Below are 19,059 nucleotides of genomic sequence, written 5' to 3'. Positions count from 1 at the left end.
AGGCTTTCGGCTCCAAAGAGCCGGGCTTTAGAAGTCGTGTCGACACCAGGTAGCATCCTGAATAAGTACTTTCGAACGATCCGACTTCAGTCCCCTCATATATCGATGTCGGCCGCCTCATCCTGCCACATCCGCGGGAGGTAGAACTTGACGTTCTCGTACACCAAGAAAGTCACACAAGTGCTCGGCAGGACTCTCACCAAATTCGGCCCCAGCCCCTTATAGAACCCCGGTAACCCCTCATTGCGGAAAACCTTCGTCACCACATCCCATGCCCCATTGTATCTCTTTGGCGCATCGTACGTTTGCAAGCGCGCTCGCACCACTTGATAAGGATACGTGATACTCCCGGCGAACATTTTGCTAACAGCGGACAATTGGAGGTAGTCAAGATTCGTCAACCCTACTTTGCCATTTTCGCGATGCAGCGCCCATCGATTCTTCAACTGTTCATAGGCCATGAATTGGATCGCGCCATGGCTGACGCCAAAGAGGCTCGGAAGTAGGCCGCGGTAGAAGCCGCGAAGGCCTTCACTTTTGTACAGACTCGCAGTTCCGGATGCGATGCTCTTGTATGCGCCTGGTGCATTACGTGCCGTGCTCAACATTCGCGTTTTGATGACCCAGATTGGATTTGTAAAGACGGCAGTCAATATCCCACTGATGCCCGAGGCGAGGAAATAATCCGAGCTATTCAGTGTCGATTGGCCTGTACTGCTGTGTCGTGCCGCACGCACAAGGTCTTTGATATTCCCGTACCACATGAAGTACAACGCCCAACTGACTGAATTGCCTATCATGTTCGGCATCAAGCCTCGATAGAATGCTCGGACGGTCTCTCCGGACTGGGTGAGGGCGCCGCGATAAGCTTTGGGCATATCGGGAGAGGTGCCATGGACGGCTTCGGCGGCGATTTGGCGAATGACACGCCATGAGGCGCCTCGACGTGAGCGAAGTTGTTGTCCATTGTTGCTGCTGCTGATCTCGTTCTGCTCGATTTGTAAGCGGGTCTTGACGACGTCGAATGGGTGGACGACGAGGGTGGAGACGACGCCGGCAGTGAAGCCTGCTACCGATTCGACTAGGGAGGGCGAGATGTTGACTGCGGGCTGCCGGCCTTCGAGGGGAGGGTAGACTCGAGGCATGACGTGGGAGGAGGAGCTGGAGCGGAGTGAAGCCTGAAGTGCCTCATGCTTGCATAGTCAGTCGTGGTTGCCGGTTCGGCTTGTATATCGATGTTGGATGTTCTGGTGAATATTGTTTAGTGCACCAGACCTGTAATTAGGTCGGTATGAGGTGAACAGAGGCAGCGTGGTGGAGCTCTATGGTCGAAGCTTCGTAGCGCCGCAAAGCTCAAGCGTCGTCATTTCGGCGGGCGGTCGGTGAAGCGGAGCGGAGCGGGGGCCGAGAAAACCTTGGCTAAATGCTGCGATGTCCCGACTGCGCTTGCAGCTCGCCGTAGTCGTGTCGAAATGTTCACTTGAGAACAAATATTGCGTCGACACAATTTGGAAACGAACAATCAGCCAGAATGTCCGAACCAGCAGGACAAGCCTCGAATACGAGCGCAAACAACGAAGACAACGCTCCTCCATCAGGTTCGCCTCCATTCTTTCCTCTTCGAAGCCAAAATTAATCCATCCACTCCAGATTCTTCTTCCTCCTCACAAAAGACATGCGCCAACTGCAATAAAGCCGAGACCTCCACATCAGAAGACGAGCCTCAAATTCTCAAGCCTTGCACAATGTGCCATAGCGTCTCATACTGCTCTCGCGACTGCAAGAAATCACACGCCAAGAAACACAAGAAGGTCTGTGCGGGACTGGCCCAGGAATATGCAAAGACTGCGCCTGTGAAGATGGCGTCGAGAGCGCCACCAAAGGCGGATACCTTCCGCGGTGGGCTACAGAAGTGGCAATTTGATACGTGAGATGGTCGTTTTTTTTTTTCGATTGAAGAGGTGTTTCGGGGCTGTGGCGTTCACGATCTGGTGGGATCGGAATGAGGAGGGAGAGGGTGGTTCTACGAGTGCATGAGATAATGGCGATGAATCAGAGTAGCAGCGCTGGAGACCTGCCATGTACTTCCATCGGACGAATACGACGATTTCGCAACCGATATCTACATCCGATGGCTCACAACGAATCGATCCGCGAGAAAGCAGCTCCTAATAAAAGCTATACATTTGCGTATCTCCACAATGAGTCACTCCAGCTCGGCCTTTGCAGACTTATTGGCTTGACCTTGACAATCTTCAGCAGAGTTGGAATGACGGAATTGAACTCTGTGGATACGTCTATAAAACCTCTCTCTCTAAACAGGCTGTCTCCCACAGACAATCCTTAGCCTCGCGGGCTCGGCCCCGTCAACATCAACAGAGAAACGTCGAGTAAAACACAAGTGAAGTATTCACGGCTCAGGTATCTCTACTGAAACAAACACAAAACGTCCGCTGCGATACTCAGCATAATTGTCGTGGTCAGGACCGGTTACCTCGAGAAGTGTTGTGATCAACCATCCCCTCTCTACTGGGCGAACTACCCACGCTGGCGTCTGCTGATGGATAGAGTTGATGTGGGGGAGATGGCGAGCGGCCGAGAAGTGGCAGACGTGGTGCCTCTCCATGTTCTAGTATTTACGAGTAATTTCGATTGATCTCCAGGGGTGGCAGCGTTCAGCCGCAGAGCGCTCGCGGAACTGGATCCACTGCGTATCGACTCGACTCTGCTAGCAGCATCGTGCTATTTTGCTGTGGAGAGTCTGGCTCAGGAGCTCCAGAACGAAACTCACTGTAGAAGCAGCGGGAAGCCACTGCCACGAGGAAGGTTTCATTGGTCTTCTTGCAGCTGTGTGGCCTGCCCTTCCATGCAGAACACCAAATTTCCAGGATGAAGACGATAGACTCCGGAAGATAGTGAGCAGACGGCCATCGCTGAGCTTTTGGCAGCTAGGCTCACAGTGTTGAGATTTGGTAGGAGATATTTCGATTTCAGTCTGCACATATAAAGTGGAACAATTTCTCACGTCTTCAATCTCAGCAAACTACTCTCACAACTGTCTTCTCCTTGCTCTGTCCTGGAAGTGCTCGACAATAATGCTAACTTCGAATAGCTCTGCAAGCTTCTAATGATCCAGAGACGTGATTTCTAGTCGTCCATGTCTCAAGCAGCCTACGATACTAAGGTAGCTGAGCAGCTTTCGTTTAGTTGGCCCCATGGACTTTCATTTTCCGAGAGATACGTATCCCGAGAATGAAAAGTCTCGAGCGGTCTGCCATACGGACGTTGCCAGGTATCTTGCTTGTTATTGGCCCGCTAAGCTTTCAGGTTCCTAGAGACGTAATCTTCGAGCCTTAACATGTAGAAACAGAATCAATGAAAGGCTGATGAAACGCATGCCAGCAGCATTTTCATTGCCAAGAATTTATTTACTGTTCATTTCACACCTTCATTCTTCGGACAGCGTATGCTTGCTCTCATTTTCATGCAACACACCGATACCAAAAGGGAATACGCGCCAGCAAATTTACTCCTCCATCGTCAAGTCGATCACGACCTTCTCAGCCTCCTTCGCTGACTCGACCCTTCTCTTCTTTCTCCTCGGACCCTCCCTCGTGTCTGGTGAATGACTCTCTAATCGATATCTCAGTTCTCCGTATGGCATGGCTTCATTAATGGCTGGGGTGAATTGCATACCGACTAAAATACTTGCTGTTTCGGCCTCTCTAGATCGAGGACCGGTCGCCATCATCTCGGGGTTCCAGGTTGGCCGAGTACTTCGAGGGACATTTTTGTTGCCAGAGTTACGTAAAGAAGTCTGCTGGGAGATTGAGGAGGAGAAGGTGGGAGCCTCGGGAGCGGGCACAAGGTACGCGAGTTCGCGGTATTGCGCGCGAGCTGTGGTCGCAGTACCAGAGGAATGCTGAGGTCGGGGTTTGGCTGCACTTCGTTGCACTGCGCGGCGGGAGGGCTGAGCCTCGATCAACTTATTGCCATCATTCTTCCACTTGTTAGCTTCAATTCACAGATGTCGAGTAGTGGTTGAAGACTTGTACCACGTCATTATCGTTTGGTACTTGCTTCACTCATGCTGGGGTTTTCGCCTCTTCGCTGGTGGCACGAGGCTAGGCGCGCTTGACGACTGAGAGGGTTTCTTCGCAAGCTCTTGTTGCGCATCAACTTCGTTGACACGTGATGAAAGAGATAGTTGGAGGACTCCGTCACTTACCTCCGATGTAGCAGCAGCTGGTTGAGCCGAATCGCCGCCTTCCCCACGAGCGCGTCGCCAGTTGAATGGCAACTCACCGCGGACTGGTCGGTGGTCTCGCAGCTTCTCCATCTCGAGGAGGAATGGGTTGAGTATGGGCGCTTTCTGCATTTGGCCCCTCGTAAACTCAATCTGTCGACGCGCCTCTGAGCCAGTGTAGCGAATCAATTGGCGGGTCACATCGCTGGTTTGGTGCGCATCGCCAACCTCAGTGGTGTTCGCGCCGCCGTCCATTGCAGCGTTACTTGGATCGCCACTGGAGGCGGACGGCCTGTCGCGTGCAGACCGCAGTTGAGGAGCCACACGCTGGGAGCTATCTTGCCTACGCTCCCCGAGCAAAGGCGCGGCTTCCTGCGAGCTCTGGGGCGACTCTGGGATTTCAGGGCTGGTGCGGCGCGGTGGCGACATGGTTGGTGCGAGCTGTCGTTTCGGCGCAAGCTGGCGGCGCTTTGTCTGCGAATCTGCGCGCGCTGGCTGGGTTTGTCGCGTGAGGTATTTTTCCATGGCGATGGATCTTGTGGGATGTTGTGATGTACAAGTGCGCGCTGCCAGTGGCGTCTTGTACAGTGGGATGTTGAAGTGAACAAAGCTGGTGTCGGGGGCCAGCTTTGTTTTGAAGACAAAGTTCGTGTCGGAGCGCGAAAGGAACAGCGCAGTAATGTGCCGTTTGCACTGGCGAGATTTTAGCTGTTGCTGGCCGTTGGCGCGCAAGTGAAGTTCGCTTAGCCCGCCATGTCACGCGCCTCATCATTCACGGCCGCGGACAAACGGCCCGCGAAGAAAGTGAAGTGCGCTTGCTCCCGTCATGTCGCGACTCATCATCCGCGCCCTCGTGGTTGCGGATGGAAGATTTCGATGTCAATGTTGCGCTGCTGTTGTAAATGTCACTGTCCGGCTCCCAGGGCCAGCATCGTGCGTTTTGCTGCTTGCAGGACCGAGATTTTGGTGGCGGAGGTGGTTTTTCCAGCAGTGTCTCATTGCCTGCTGCAGCCAGCGAGAATATTTATAAGTCATGATTTAAAACTATAATGCCTCTTCTTTCGTAGGTGGTAAGCTACTCCGTAGTCAGAAAACATCTGAACAGATGAGATGTAGCCACATGAAGTACCTACTACACTGTTTGCTGTAAACAAGAGGGCGCAGGTAAGACACGGCGAGGACAACAAGACGCAAGTGTGTCTCTGCCGTTCTTTCTCGACCCGTCCAGAAACCTGTGCTGCATGATGACCTATTGGATTCGTGAGACATGGTGGCCAGGTGCATCGTGCCCAGGACTGCGACGGGCTATCCAGTGGCCTTGCAGCCATTCCTCCACACTCGCACCTGTTCTCATCGTGGTTTGGGTCTCAAAAGCTGCGTAAATTGCACGGCTATGGTATCATTCCCTCTGCTTCGTGCGCCGGACGCCTCCGGTTCATGCTCTTATGTACACGTGCCGCAGTTGTCGGCACCTCTCCTGCCTTCGCAGCTCCGCGATGCTTCTCCTACGCCACATCTCTGTCCCTTTCCCGCTCAATGGTCCCATGGGTGTCGCATGCCGAGTAGTACAGGCAGATCGTATCGTGCGCGGTAGAACAACTGTTCCATCGTCAGTGATGTCCCGTCACGCAGGAGTGAACGCAACACGCACGAAAAACCACATTGATGCTCCCAATCCGACTGCTGCGAATCTGTAGAGTGGCCGCGCTGGGTGGATGTGGATTGGGTGACCTCCGTGTCCGCCGGCCGGGCCCTTTGCTGCTGCTCTGAAAGGAGTGGCTATCGCGTGTCAGTGGCCGGCTTTGTCTCCAGAGTGACCGTTCACTCACGTCTCATGTTGGGCTTAAATGTGCTGCACAGCGGATACAGTCGTGGTAGAGAGCTGCGGTGTCAATGGTGAAGTTGAAGGACGATTGTCCGAGGAAGGTCTGCCGAAGGCGGCCGCGTTTGTGGCAGCAGCGATTGTGGCTTGACGGCTTGGTGGTGCGATCCCGCGAACCCTTGTTCACGATTGAAGCAGCGCGTTAAGATCTCCACAAACGCCAACTATCGCGCACGCTACTTTCTCGCCATCCCGGACATATTACATACCACCAGGACGCTCGATCGCCGCCTCCACCTCATGCGCCCAATCTTCGACTGCCTCTCCCATGCGGCTCCCTCTCGTTTTCCGATGCAACACGCCGCTACCAGCACGAGCGCGACAATCACCACGCGCCTCATATCCTTGAGCCTGGACGGCGGACCTCATTAAACTGCCTGCGCAATTACTGCACCTTCGCACAGCTGCGCTCACATCGTCGCCATGTCGCGCAGCGCATCGCCGGGCGTGTCCGGCCTAACGGATCCGACCCAACGGCGATTTCGAGGCAGCGCAAAGATTTCTGAGTATGAGATTATGAAAGAGAAGTTGGGAGAAGGCACATTCGGCGTGGTCAGCAAGGCCAAATCAAAACGTACAGGCGCCGTTGTTGCGCTGAAGAAAATCCTCATGCATAACGAAAAGGAGGGATTCCCTATCACGGCGTTGCGAGAGGTCAAGCTGTTGAAGATGCTCAGTCATCCTAATATCCTGCGACTGGAAGAGATGGCTGTGGAAAGGCAGCAAGGTAGGGTATCGTTGGCATCAACCAAGGGAGCTCGATGCTGACATGGTTTTGCAGGCGACGACAAGGGCAAGAGCGGAAAGAAACGCGCCACGCTTTATATGGTCACGCCATACATGGACCACGATCTCAGCGGCATGCTGACGAACCCGGACATCCGATTCACAGACGCCCAAGTGAAGTGCTACATGCTACAGCTGTTGGAAGGCGTGCGATATCTGCATGATGTGAGCGCTGGCCTCTTACTAAATATCTGCATGCATTCTGACGATCACTAGTCGCACATCTTGCATCGAGACATGAAAGCTGCCAACATCCTTATCTCTAATAAAGGCATACTGCAAATTGCTGATTTCGGCTTGGCACGACACTACGAGGGCGAAACACCAGTTCCCGGCCAAGGAAACGGCAAAGCGACAAGAGACTACACAAGCTTAGTCGTTACGCGTTGGTACAGGCCGCCAGAGCTTCTGCTGACCCTGAAGAGATACACTCCCGCGATCGACATGTGGGGCGTTGGGTGCGTATCGCATATCGTGCTGAAGTTTCAGATGCTAACTCAATGCAGATGCGTGTTCGCAGAAATGTTCGAACGAAAGCCTATTCTAGGAGGCGCATCAGATATTGATCAATGCGTCAAGATTTTCAAGCTTCTTGGCTCGCCGACGCAAGAAAGTATGCCTGGCTGGAATGAGCTTCCTGGTTGTGAAGGTCGAAATACCTGGGACAAGCAGCAAGGTGATATCGATCAACGATTTGGACGCCTAGGTCCGGAGGGACTGCATCTTCTCAAGTCTATGCTGTGCTTGGATTGGAGGAGGCGAATCAACGCCATCGATGCATTGCAGCATAAATATTTCAAGGTCGCACCCTTGCCTCTCAAGCCGGAAGACATCCCACGATACGAAGACAGCCACGAATTGGATTCGAGACGACGTGGCAAGCAGGAGAACCAGCGTGCTCTACCTCCCGCCCCCGCTGGTGGAACGGTCGGCATGGGACCAGATGAATGGGGTCATGGCCCACCCAATGGCTCATACCAAAATGGATACGATAGAAGTCGAGGCTATGGTCGCGAGCGAGGGGCACCAGCCCGTTACGACGATCGGAGGCAGCCACCTCTTCCACCCGGTGGTGGCCGACAGCCTACACACCGCGAACGAGATCCTCGAGATCGTTTACCTGCGCCTCCGAATGGACATGCGCTGCCCCCGCGTCCGGATGGCCTGCCTCCTCGGCCACCGGTCGGCATGGCAGATAGAGGGCCTCCACCTGGACCACCGCCGGCACGACGAGATTTGGGACCAAATGTCGACACATACATCCCGAGCTACCCGAGCGGTGGTCGTCAATATGATAGCAGGGCGCCGCGAGACGACTATGATCGCCCACCACGTCGAGATAGCCGGGAGCGCGAGCCAGGCTACAGAGACTCCGATGTTCCGCGATATCGCGACGCGGATGCTCCACCTTCCCGACAGTATCGGGATACGGACGCGCCGCGACCTGATGGACGAGACGACCCATACCGCGAGCGTGACCGACGCAGAGATTATCCTCCTGACTCACGGCGCACGAGAAGTCGTAGTCCAGAGAGGGAACGACGAGAACGAACAGAGAGATTGCAGCACAGGGAGCGGGAATTATACCGGCGGTGATTTGGGCGGTACTTGGTGAATTGTCGTTGATTAGTGTAGCGTTCTAGCGTAAGAATTCGTAGCGCGAAGCATGCATGTATATTCTTCGGAGAATGAAAAGGACAGAAGTAGTTCTATCTCGAAGCTTTTGCTGAGATCTCTGCCGTGACCAGAGCACTCACTCGCAATTCTGGCGGATACGAGCTTCTAGATATCTACGAATTAAATGGTACAATTGACAGAGTGTACACTGTCGATCCAATTGTAACTCGATCGAGCGAACGTCCATTCGACTCGTCATAGGCTTTTTGATGTTGGAGATGCGGGTGAGTGGGCCGATCGTCCCGCAACTCAATCTGCGAATCTTGCAGCACTGGTCTGAGCTTTCTTCGCATCGTTACTGACGACATAATGAACGCGATGGCAGAGGAGGAAACGGGTCGTGTGCGTGCAGCCATGACCTCGCCGCCGCGAGCTCATCATTACACCTCTCTGCATTCCTCTTTTCTCGACCAACCACCAGACATATGACCCTACGGTTGGCTCGTCCGGTGCAACGCCTGTTCACCATCACAACATCGACAACTCGATACACAAACACGACCTCGCGTATTACTTTTCCGCGTTTCTGCACATCAACCCCACTCTCGAAGAGAACCTTCGCGAGCACATCAGCCATGGCGAACGAAGTCAAGCACGACAACAAGGAGCCAGAGAAAGACGAGTCGGGCATCGAAGAGTGGAAGAAGCGAGCTCCGTACAAGATCCATGACAAGAACGAGGACTTCAAGCACCTCTACGAAGCATCTTGCCACTGTGGTGCTGTGCAGTACGAGTTGAGCAGAAAGGAGCCATTGGACAGCAAGCTCTGCCATTGCACGACTTGTCAAACTCAGCACGCTGCTCCTTTCCAGTGGGCTGCTATCTTCAAGAAAGACGACATCAACTTCAAGAACGGACATCATGACTTGGAGTGGTACGACCCGACCTCCAAGTCCAAGGAGCACAAGCTTCCATGCAAAGTGAGGTGCAAGCACTGCTACAGTCCCATCATGGACGAGGGACGCAACATGATCTTGCTGTTTCCAAGCTTGATCAAATTCAAGTCGGATCAGGAGAAGGCGAACTTCAAGTGAGTGATACTGATACTGATGAATTGTGAGCCTTACTAACACGTCTACCTCCAGGCCGAGACTACACATGTTCTACGGGCAGCGTGTCATGGACGTGCCAGACGGACTTCCCAAGTGGACTGGTCTGAACGAGGGCGAAGGCTCCAACCTCATCGAGGACAGCCCGCCAGACATGGTCAAGGAGCTTGAGCGGAAGCGCGTGCAGGAGCAGAAGGACCGTGTTGAGAAGGGTGAGAACAAGGCTTGACTGCCCAAATTGTGATGAGTTGTCTGGCATTAGGAAAACAGAACCGATGAGATGTTACGAGATGATGAGTGAACGGAACAGACTTGGAAGCGTGGAGTTGAGGAGTCGAACCTGCTGAGGAAAGCAGCATTGGTGGCATAACGAGCTTTCGAGAAGCTCCAAAAGCCATCGCGTCGTGTGCAGCCACAGCGCAGAATCGCAGAATGTGAATAGAAACACCACAATATGAGGCGTTTCTCATTGGCTTTACAATAGCGCCATTGTTGCGCAGCTCCTTCACTTGACGTACTATTGTCACTTGCAGCTGCCTCTCTTGACTTCAGAATCCTTTCCGTGGCACTCTAGAACACTCACTGATTACCATCTCGTTCTCAGCTTTCCTGACATAACACATCTTACAATCATTCTTCATCAAGTCGTCCACATCGTGCGCTTTCGGATCTGCGCAGACACATATCCCCACGTTCTCCACGGCCGACCACAACGCCAAGCCCGTGTCGACTTGCCGTAAGTTCAACCTCCAATCTACTTGCGCTCAGACAGTAGATCGCGTCCATTCACAGACCAAAGAATAACCTGACCATGGCAGCTTACACTATCATCAATACCTGGTCGACGCGCAACCAGTATGACTGGTAGGCGCGGTAAGAAACGTTCTCTGCCAGAAGATTCCGGACTACCGAGAGGTCGTCCTCCGAAGAAACGCGCCACAGGCCAAGGCAAAGCACCAGAACAGCAGTCTACACAAGAAAGCGTGGACTCTCAGCAAGAGTATAGAGCACGATCGATTATCGCTGAGAAAGGGAACAAGTACCAAATTGATTGGGAACCCGATTCACAGACTGGCCAGCAGTACCAACCTACGTGGGAACCAAAGGCAAACGCGAACGATCTATTGATTGCGGACTGGGAGAGGCAGAAGGCTGCGAGAAAAGCAAAAGAATTGACCTTAGTCGGTACGTGTGAATCCTTCACGTGTTTCTGCTGGGCTGCAACTGATGCGCCATAGGTTCCAGCAACTCCAGCGCACCCGCGCTACCACCAAAGAAGAGGGGCCGCACGCGCAAAATTGTCGAGAGCTCACCGCCTCGTTCTACAGCGCAAGACATTGCTACTGCGAGTCAGATTCAGCTCAGTCGAGAGTTTGCTGCAGCCATCGATTCTGGAGCGCAGACCACTGACGCGGAACCTGAGATCGCACCATCGCAGCAGACTGAAGGCGGCGCTGAACAAGTCGCGCCACGGGCAAAGGCATTCGTCGAACCCTCAAGTCCACCTTCAAGTTACCGGGCTGGACAGTATCAGAAGTTCTCTTCTTCTCCACCTACGACCAGGGACGAACCGGAACCGTCGCAGTCGCAGTCGCAGCATCAGGATCCATCTCTTGAGGTCGCTGAAAGCAGTGCGTTGAAAGACACTGCTCAGCATCCGCCTGCACAGTCCACTCAGAGGAGCAATAACGACACAAGTCTGGTCATCCCGGACTCGCAGAGTCAAGAGCAACTACTCGAAGAGTCTACCTTCAGAGGATTTTCACCTACTCAGACGCAGCGACCTGTGCCTACACAGGACTCTAACATTGGTGAACAGTCTGCGCAAGCGACCAAGAAAGTCATCAATCAAGCTGCGTGTGCTTCAGAGGCGCAAGAGACAGAGCCCGTATCTTCGCAGCATACTAGCCAGGACGCAGCGCCTGGCTTGGAATCGCAATCTCAACGACTGCAGTCAGGAGCAGATTTTCCTGTCGCAACATCTCCCAAGCACGATCAGGTTGCAGAGGAAGCTTCCGGGCAAGAGTCGCACCCACATCAGGCACATTTACATTCAGGCCGACGCACATCATCGATTGAGCAGGCCAGTCACCAATCAGCTGCTGATTCACTCGCCGAGCCACAAGCACAGTCTGGTGCATCAGAGCGGCCTCAAACTCAAGGCCAAAGGCATACGCAAGATTCTCGACATCGAAAGGAGCTCAACGGCACCGCTCCGTCTGAAGCTGATCCGAAGCCTTCCTCAATCGGAACAACATTTGGCCAGTTGAGCAGCAACAGCGAAGCAAGATCTGAACCTGTAGAGCCTTCACAGGTTAGCAGCGCAGGCGCAAACCAGGTCATTGTCATCTCAAGCGCTGAAAATACAAGCGGTCAATCTTCGCTGAATTTTGATTCGTCAGTTCGTCCAGCAGACTTCGAGCCACCTCCAGCTGCCCAGCGTCCACCTCTATCTTCGCCTGCAAAGGACGACAACAACCCTATACACGCCTCTGGTGACTCGCAAGCAGAAAGCCATCCTCCATTCACTCAGCAACAAAATCACGGCACTTCCCAGCTCGAAACGCCTGCAGGTCTTACTCAGAGCCAGCCACAAGTACGGACTAGGCACATTCACTACTACGGCACATCACAGTCAAGTCCTGGATTTTTGACGCAGATACCGCCGCACAGTCCGCCAAAGAAGTTTGAGTCGGCCAACGCAGACTTTAGTCCAGCAAGAGCGCGATCTGTCACGGAGAGCCCAGTCAGAGCCCGGTTCATCACCGCGAGTCCAGCGAGGTCACCTAGTGTCGTCTCTTCGCGCCAAGCTGATTCGACACCATTTCCATCTCTTCCATCGCATCCTCTTGGGCCGGTTGGCGAGAGCGCTCCACAACCTATAGTGACATCTTCCGACATGGACGGCTGTCCAATAGCAAAGCGAGAGACTCTCGCAGAGAAGATGAAACGGACGCGAGAAGCACGAGCTGCCTTACGCCAGTCCACCACTCCTGCTCCTAGCGCGAATGGCTCTGTGATAAGCAACGGCCAGCCAGTATCCGCACTGCCTCCGAATGTCGTCGCTCGCTTGGGCTCCCCTCTGCTCTCTGCACACGAAAGATCGCCTTCGACGATACCGGCTGTAGAAGCAGTCGCACCGATTACTCGGGAAGAGATGACGACCTCCGAGAGATATGACACGCTGTTACCAAAGGCTCAGAATGAGACTGTAAGCCATGTCAACAGCACTCTTGGAGCAAGCACTGCTTCAGAGACGCAGGCTGTCGCAGATCCGGAGACAGCAGGGATTCACCTGGTGCCTGTGGGTCCGTCGCCTCAGCAGCGAGACCAGTACCAGAACAACATCTACTTCGATCGCGAGCTTACTGCTAAGGTACTCGCAAAAGAAAGCCTGGATCATGAGCTTCTGGATCGTGCAAACGCCTTTTTGCAGCGCTTGAGAAACACCGCTACGCACCCGGACCTGATTAACCCTGAGACTCTATCTCAGAAGGCTGAGAACGAAGTCCAAGCTAGATGGGATATTTCTTGCAGTGCAAAGTTTGGGTTTCTAAACGAGTTCATTGCCAATCTCTCAGACCGGAACCTTCACATTGCGGTTGTAGCACATGGAGACAGGATTCCGAAGATGCTTCAAAACTTCTTGCAAGGCATCAAAGTGCCCTGCAAGCGATGGGCGCATCCTACAGAAGAGGATCCTGATGTTGGTCCGGCCAATCTTGGTCTTAAGGTCTCCATCGTAGATCTGGACTCGCAAATCGCCCAGCAGGTCCTGCAGCCAGCCGATGTAGTCATTGCGATGGATCCTCTGGTTGACCACCAGCATCCTTTGGTTCGTGCAGCACGTAAGCGAACCTCAGTCGGCGACGACAATGCCAAGTGGGTGATGCTACTGGTTCTGGTTATGCCACGCACCATCGAACACTTGGAGAAATGCCTGCAAGCAGATATGTCGCCTGCCGCTCGGACGAAACTGCTTGTAAAAGCGACGCACGAAATGAGAAAGGAAGCAGGGAGACTCGAGAGCACCCAGGCGTCAGTCAGAGATGCTGCATCTGCTATCGCTGAGTATATGGAGGATACTACAGGTGCGGCAGAGTGGCCGATCGCAGGTCTCAGTCAACTCGAGGAACTGGAGAGTCAGACGGAAAGTGACATCCAGCCCGAGTCTCATGGTGTGAAGAGAGCTCTCGAGCAGATGGATGTTGACGACGACACTGCAGCAAAGAAACAACGTCAGACTCCTGCACCACTGGAAGGGACGATCAATCCTTTCGACCTTGACATCACTCACGTCAGTGACTCCCTTGAAAAAGGCACACAAGGACAGGCAGATCCCGACTTCGCTAGTCAGACTGCGACCGAGCAAAAGCTGCGTCAGCTTCTGCAAGACATGCAAGAGCGCCTCGATGAACACGTCAAAGCCCTTAGCGAACTGCAATACAGACACGAGGACCAACGCAAGGAGCTGGTGGAAGTCAAAAAGGAACGCGACAGCGCGATCACAACTGCAGAAAGGGCCGTCGCTCGGATGACCAGCGTTGAGGCAGACAACACTGCCCTACGCACCGAACGAACAGAGTTGAAAGAGGCACTCGGGGCAGCTCGGCAACAGCTTCTCAGTCATACTGTACCTGAGGTTCGTGAGCTTCAAGAACTACGTATGCAAGCTCAACAGTCCAAACTCGAAGAAGAAAAGGCTGTGAAGAGAGCTGCAGCTACAGAGAAAGATCTCGAATGGACGAGGTCTATGTACCAAGATGCCTCCAATCGGGTCCGCGAGCTAGCACAGAACAACAACGAACTGGAAACCCGTCTCGCGGAGGCCACCGTCATCGCACAAGGCGAACAAGCCCGTGCTCGACAGGCTTCTTCCCAAGGCCACAACAAGATTCTTGAGCAGGAGAACAAGAAACTCCGCATGATGGTAGACAACATGAAATCGGGGATGAAGAATAAGGATGAGCAGATTGCGCAGTTGAAGGAGGGGAGGGGGAGAATGGGTACTCGGCAGAGTTCTGTGCCGAGAAGCCCAAGAATGGGGAGCCCGATGAAGGGGAGGATGAGTCGACAGGGGAGTCCTGCGGCTTCTGATACGAGGGGTAGAGGTGCGCATTTGCATCCTTTGAGAAATAGTGCGGGTGGCTAGAAGATGGGATAGATCTTGTAGAGGTAGAGAGGAAGATAGTGGAATGAGAGATGATGTTGTTATGATGTTGATTTTGGAACTATCAAGAACTTTTGTGGTGAGAAGCTTCAGAGCTACTCGAATTGCCCAGGTGCTCGGTGGTGAGTGCATGGCGTTGTGCTGAAACCCGCAACTCATGCGAAGCATTCAGTCGCTGCTCCTCCAAGATTCGCTTTCTTCGAGGCTCAGGTGTTGACCTCGGACTCCTGCTTCTGCTGATACACGTACATGTAGGGAGTCTCGCTGGCCTTCGGGCTGACCCTGGTCGAAAAGATGCAGTGCGGATCTGACTACAAGTCTCAGTTAGTGCGGGTCGCTGAGAAAGTTCGATCCAGCTTACGGTCCAAGGAACTTGCTTTGTGTTACGCGTGGAGCGTAGACTGAGAAATGTGGCTTCGCATATGATTGAGGAGGTTTTTCTCGAACCAAGTCTCCATCCTCCTCCGCGCCACTCCCAGGTCTGCCAGCTTGAGCTACGGAGTCTTGTCCTGGGTGCGACTGCGGGCTACTTCGAAAGTGGCCTGGATTTCTTCTTCAAGCGTTTTCGGATCATCCTCGAACTCATAGCTGTCAGAGAAATCCGGGTACTCAATTTCGTCGTCAATTGATTGCGTCAACTTGACCGAGCAGTCACGGTTAGGGCCGCCGAGCTCAATGCGGAAGTGGAACAAGTCTGTGTCGATACGGGAGCCGCGGCCACGAAAGTCTTCTCTGACAGTGATGTTGATCTTGCGCAACATGGCGAGACTGCTCGGTTCCAAACTCTTGACGAAGTAATCGGTTCCTTTGTCCCATCGCAAGTCGTAGTCTTTCTCGGCGTCGAAAGTCATCTTGAGGAGGATTTCGTGATTGGTGTAGAACACTGGAAGAAATTCCTTTCGAATCTGCTGGTTGGTCCTGGCAAGCGGTGGCTGAGTCGGCTCGTGAAGCTCTTCGGAGAAGTCACAGATATAGAACTCGTAGATGTTGAGGCGGAGTTCAGCTGGAAGATCCATAATCCTATGGAACGAAAGTTCAGTGTCTCCTTTCTCGAGGGCGCGTTCGAGACTGGTCCGCTCCTTCTCCCGATGGGTCTCGACTTCCAGGCCGCGAGCCTGAACAAAGATTCGCAGCTCTCCGATTGAGCATGCGTCGTAGCAAAGAAGTCGCCTGATGACTCGCTGGTACCGCGCTCGCAAAGATACTTTGGACAGCCAATGGAGCGGATGGTTGGAGTCGCCAGCATCACGGAGTGCGTTAACGAGTGTCCCGCTCGACACATTCTTGTAGCTGTCGAGCCGCCAATACGAGTCCAAGCCATCTGGAAGGCGGCCTTCTTCTCTGTCACTGCCCTCAATCATGTCTTCTCGCCACAGGGAGTGGGAAGGCATACTGTCTATGCTGTTCGTCTGATCGAAGTCCAGGTTGGGTAATTGTTGTGACTGGTATGAAAACCTTGCGAGGACCAGCTTTCCTGTTGTCTGGGTGGGGGTGACTATGACGCGGCAACTGAACAATGCGGATCAACGTGTCATTTCACAACACAGTGTCACATGCTGACATTCCAGCTCACATGCATCAGCATGTGTCATGTGTGGCTTCACTTTGTAACTTGACGCTTGGAGGTGAGAGGTGACGGCTTTGAAAAGAACACGTGAGAAGCAACAAAACTTTTGGGACCTAGCTTTACTAGGCAGCTTCAAAGTGCCAACTCGTAGTGAGCTGGCTGAGAAGCCAACAACGTGTGATAACGTGATGAATTGGCGAGGCGCTGGACTCAATGAAGACAGCAGCACGCATCGAAGGAGTGAGAAACTGTGCAATTGTCAGTGCACCATGCGTGAAAAGAGTGTGCTCGTACTTACAATCAGAAAACAGTAAAAGCAGTTTGTAAGCTCGTGGTCCTCGAGACCTGTGGTAGAACTTTCAGATTCCAGAGTCTCGCGCCTATCGTGGAGGTTGAGGCGATAGAATGTTCGGCGGCTTCGATGTCCGAATCTCGCCATGACTCAATCTGGGCCTCAATTTCATCCAATTCTTGCTTCCATCGTTCTGCGAGCAGCCCAGAGATCTTTGATCATCAGCTTCGAAGTCTGTTCGCCAGATTGGTCGTCTACGCGATGACCAGCGACCTCGAATACAGCTTTGATCTCTTCCTCCAGCGCTTCCAGGTTGTCGTTCCAGCGACTGAAGACCACCGAGTGTACATAGGTCGGAATGTGTGGGCGTCCGACGAGCTCTACTGCGTACGGGCTTCTGTTGTTTCCAAGTCGAACTTCGAACACGAATGGAGCAGCCTCGTCTCTCACAAGTGCGAGGCCAATATGGGTTACGACTTGGATATGGAAGCTGCGCATCAAAGCGAGATTTTCCGGCAGCAGGCTTTTGAGGTAAAAGTCGGTGTCCTCATGCCACTTCAAGTGCCACCCACGACCGGCGACTCCTTGTTGCGGTTGCTTATGGTGGACGACTAGCGCAAGTCCGAAAGTGCATGTGTTGTAGAAGATTGGCAGAGTTTCCTCACGAATTTGCCGGGACACTTTGGTCAGGGGAGGCTGTGTGGGCGACTGGAGGACACTGCCAAAGCTTGACATGTAGCACTCGTAGATTCGGTTGCGAAGCTCGGGTGGAAGGTCGAGCAGGTGTTCGAACGAGGGGTTTGCATCCGCGGTCTCGAGTGCTGTAAGGAGCTTGTTGGTCAAGGACCTGCGAGATTGTTCGAGCTCTAGACCACGTGCTTTTACGTACTGTTGAAGCTCAGCCACAGAACAGCCGAAGTAGCAGGGAAGCTGTCTGTCGCGCCGCTGGAGGTAGTGCGCGAGTGTACGACGGTCGGGGCGATAGATTGGGATGTGGTGGTTAGACGCCTCAAGTTGCTGAGTGAGTGCGGCGTTGGAGGGACCGATGTAGTCGGCAAGGCGCCAGTACTTGTCGTGTCGATATGCCACCCCTCCGTCCATCAGACCGCTGCTGTAAGGATTCGGGATGTCCTCCTCCGTTCTGTCAATCTGACGAGGCATAGTCAGCCTGCTAGCTCTCTGCGTTGCGCTGCTGAACTGGTAGTCGAAGTGTTTGGTGTATGAGAACTGCCTGTGGACAGTTCTCGAGGTTTCCAGCGGAAGGTGTTTGCGATGTGCGCAGAAAAGCTGTGCGCAGAAAAGCTGTGCGAAGCACAAAGGGTAGTGCAAGGACGTTCAATATTAGGTAAGGTTAACCGAGCTGGTGGAGCACCCTGCGCTCAGGTTCAATGCCGACAAGATCTTCCATGGGCCGCTTACACAGTCGGTGCCTTGAGGCCTGGTAAAAACTGATCGGACTTGGTAATAACCTACGGCAGTATACAGGCCACGGCGATGGATCCCATTCGGAAACAATCGTGGATTGCTTAGCAGCTCTGTTTCGATCTCGTTCATCCAGTTCATACAAATTGCAAGCTGTCTCTCGTCCTGAAGACCGTGGTATCGACAAGGGATAATCAGTTGCTCCAAATTCTCTCAGTGCAGGAGGGATTTTGGGATAAACAAGTCTTTTGTCCTGGTCATCGAGGCGTGGCATCTTGGAAAGGTTTTCATCATGCTTGTGAGCCCTCTAAATGAGTGAACTGCCAGGCCCAGTATTGCGGCCACTCCATCGATCTATGGTTTTCTTGGATATGCTCCTTCTTGACTAGCATGACTTGGCCCAGCATTGGCCGGAAATGGGGGGAGGGCTCGAGTCATCGAAGTGTACCGGCATCCAACGACGGAACGGTTGTCATATCTCGCGATGCTTCACACTGATTTGCCGAGCGACCAGGTCGAGGTCAAGTAGATCTGTGTGAAGTGAAGTGCATCGGTCAGACGTTGCTTAATCCCGTCCCGTGCGGGCGGTGCGGGTAGAAGCTGACTAAGATAACCTCAGGCATCACATTTCATAACGCGAACCGATGCGTCTGCTCTCGAATCTGTTCCTACATGGACACAGGATATTCTTCCGCACATGATTATAGCGCTTCTGCGTGTAAACGCGGTGTAAGGTTCGCGTTGTACTTTGGCGCCTCGAAGTGAGAAGAGAATGAATTTGAGCCCGTCTATCTAAAGCTCTCAGGAAACAGGATGAAACAACTCCATTTGTAGAATACAGCTCTGCCGCGAAGCCTCGAGGTGTCGATTCGTGATGATTTGAACCAAACAGAAGATTCATGTCTACGACATAAGCCTGCGCAGCGACTAAAATATGCTATAAGGCGCCAACAATGCCATGCGTGTAT

General features: G+C 53.3%; 9 protein-coding genes across 9 annotated transcripts; 4 read left to right on the top strand and 5 right to left on the bottom strand.

Annotated features, from left to right (window-relative positions):
• Positions 1 to 95: 95 nt before the first annotated feature.
• Positions 96 to 1,145, bottom strand: RHO25_011350 (uncharacterized protein; the record flags this gene model as incomplete). Its single annotated transcript, XM_023601805.2, has 1 exon — positions 96 to 1,145. The coding sequence occupies one exon, from the start codon at positions 1,143 to 1,145 to the stop codon at positions 96 to 98; it is 1,050 nt and encodes a 349-aa protein (XP_023451291.1).
• Positions 1,146 to 1,531: 386 nt separating this feature from the next.
• On the top strand, positions 1,532 to 1,931 carry RHO25_011349 (uncharacterized protein; the record flags this gene model as incomplete). Its single annotated transcript, XM_023601806.2, has 2 exons — positions 1,532 to 1,598; positions 1,651 to 1,931. 2 exons carry the CDS (start codon positions 1,532 to 1,534, stop codon positions 1,929 to 1,931), a joined length of 348 nt encoding a protein of 115 aa, XP_023451290.1.
• A 1,595-nt stretch (positions 1,932 to 3,526) lies between these two features.
• RHO25_011348 (uncharacterized protein) lies at positions 3,527 to 4,771 on the bottom strand (the record flags this gene model as incomplete). Its single annotated transcript, XM_023601807.1, has 2 exons — positions 3,527 to 4,000; positions 4,229 to 4,771. 2 exons carry the CDS (start codon positions 4,769 to 4,771, stop codon positions 3,527 to 3,529), a joined length of 1,017 nt encoding a protein of 338 aa, XP_023450662.1.
• A 1,008-nt stretch (positions 4,772 to 5,779) lies between these two features.
• On the bottom strand, positions 5,780 to 6,082 carry RHO25_011347 (uncharacterized protein; the record flags this gene model as incomplete). The annotated part of the gene is made up of 3 exons (XM_023601808.2): positions 5,780 to 5,845; positions 5,898 to 6,025; positions 6,076 to 6,082. 3 exons carry the CDS (start codon positions 6,080 to 6,082, stop codon positions 5,780 to 5,782), a joined length of 201 nt encoding a protein of 66 aa, XP_023451289.1.
• Positions 6,083 to 6,551: 469 nt separating this feature from the next.
• On the top strand, positions 6,552 to 8,510 carry RHO25_011346 (uncharacterized protein; the record flags this gene model as incomplete). The annotated part of the gene is made up of 4 exons (XM_023601809.2): positions 6,552 to 6,855; positions 6,910 to 7,079; positions 7,131 to 7,372; positions 7,421 to 8,510. 4 exons carry the CDS (start codon positions 6,552 to 6,554, stop codon positions 8,508 to 8,510), a joined length of 1,806 nt encoding a protein of 601 aa, XP_023451288.1.
• A 506-nt stretch (positions 8,511 to 9,016) lies between these two features.
• On the top strand, positions 9,017 to 9,869 carry RHO25_011345 (uncharacterized protein; the record flags this gene model as incomplete). The annotated part of the gene is made up of 2 exons (XM_023601810.2): positions 9,017 to 9,621; positions 9,677 to 9,869. The coding sequence occupies 2 exons, from the start codon at positions 9,017 to 9,019 to the stop codon at positions 9,867 to 9,869; spliced, it is 798 nt and encodes a 265-aa protein (XP_023451287.1).
• A 628-nt stretch (positions 9,870 to 10,497) lies between these two features.
• Positions 10,498 to 14,792, top strand: RHO25_011344 (uncharacterized protein; the record flags this gene model as incomplete). Its single annotated transcript, XM_023601811.2, has 2 exons — positions 10,498 to 10,825; positions 10,879 to 14,792. The coding sequence occupies 2 exons, from the start codon at positions 10,498 to 10,500 to the stop codon at positions 14,790 to 14,792; spliced, it is 4,242 nt and encodes a 1,413-aa protein (XP_023450769.1).
• Positions 14,793 to 15,304: 512 nt separating this feature from the next.
• RHO25_011343 (uncharacterized protein) lies at positions 15,305 to 16,201 on the bottom strand (the record flags this gene model as incomplete). Its single annotated transcript, XM_023601812.1, has 1 exon — positions 15,305 to 16,201. The coding sequence occupies one exon, from the start codon at positions 16,199 to 16,201 to the stop codon at positions 15,305 to 15,307; it is 897 nt and encodes a 298-aa protein (XP_023450770.1).
• Positions 16,202 to 16,837: 636 nt separating this feature from the next.
• RHO25_011342 (uncharacterized protein) lies at positions 16,838 to 17,830 on the bottom strand (the record flags this gene model as incomplete). The annotated part of the gene is made up of 1 exon (XM_023601813.1): positions 16,838 to 17,830. The coding sequence occupies one exon, from the start codon at positions 17,828 to 17,830 to the stop codon at positions 16,838 to 16,840; it is 993 nt and encodes a 330-aa protein (XP_023450767.1).
• Between the last annotated feature and the right edge of the window lie 1,229 nt (positions 17,831 to 19,059).

Source organism: Cercospora beticola, chromosome 7 (assembly GCF_033473495.1).
Source record: "Cercospora beticola chromosome 7, complete sequence".
NCBI classification, from domain to species: Eukaryota; Fungi; Ascomycota; class Dothideomycetes; order Mycosphaerellales; family Mycosphaerellaceae; genus Cercospora; species Cercospora beticola.
Note: the sequence above shows the minus strand (reverse complement) of the source record. Positions and strands in the feature narration are given on the sequence as shown.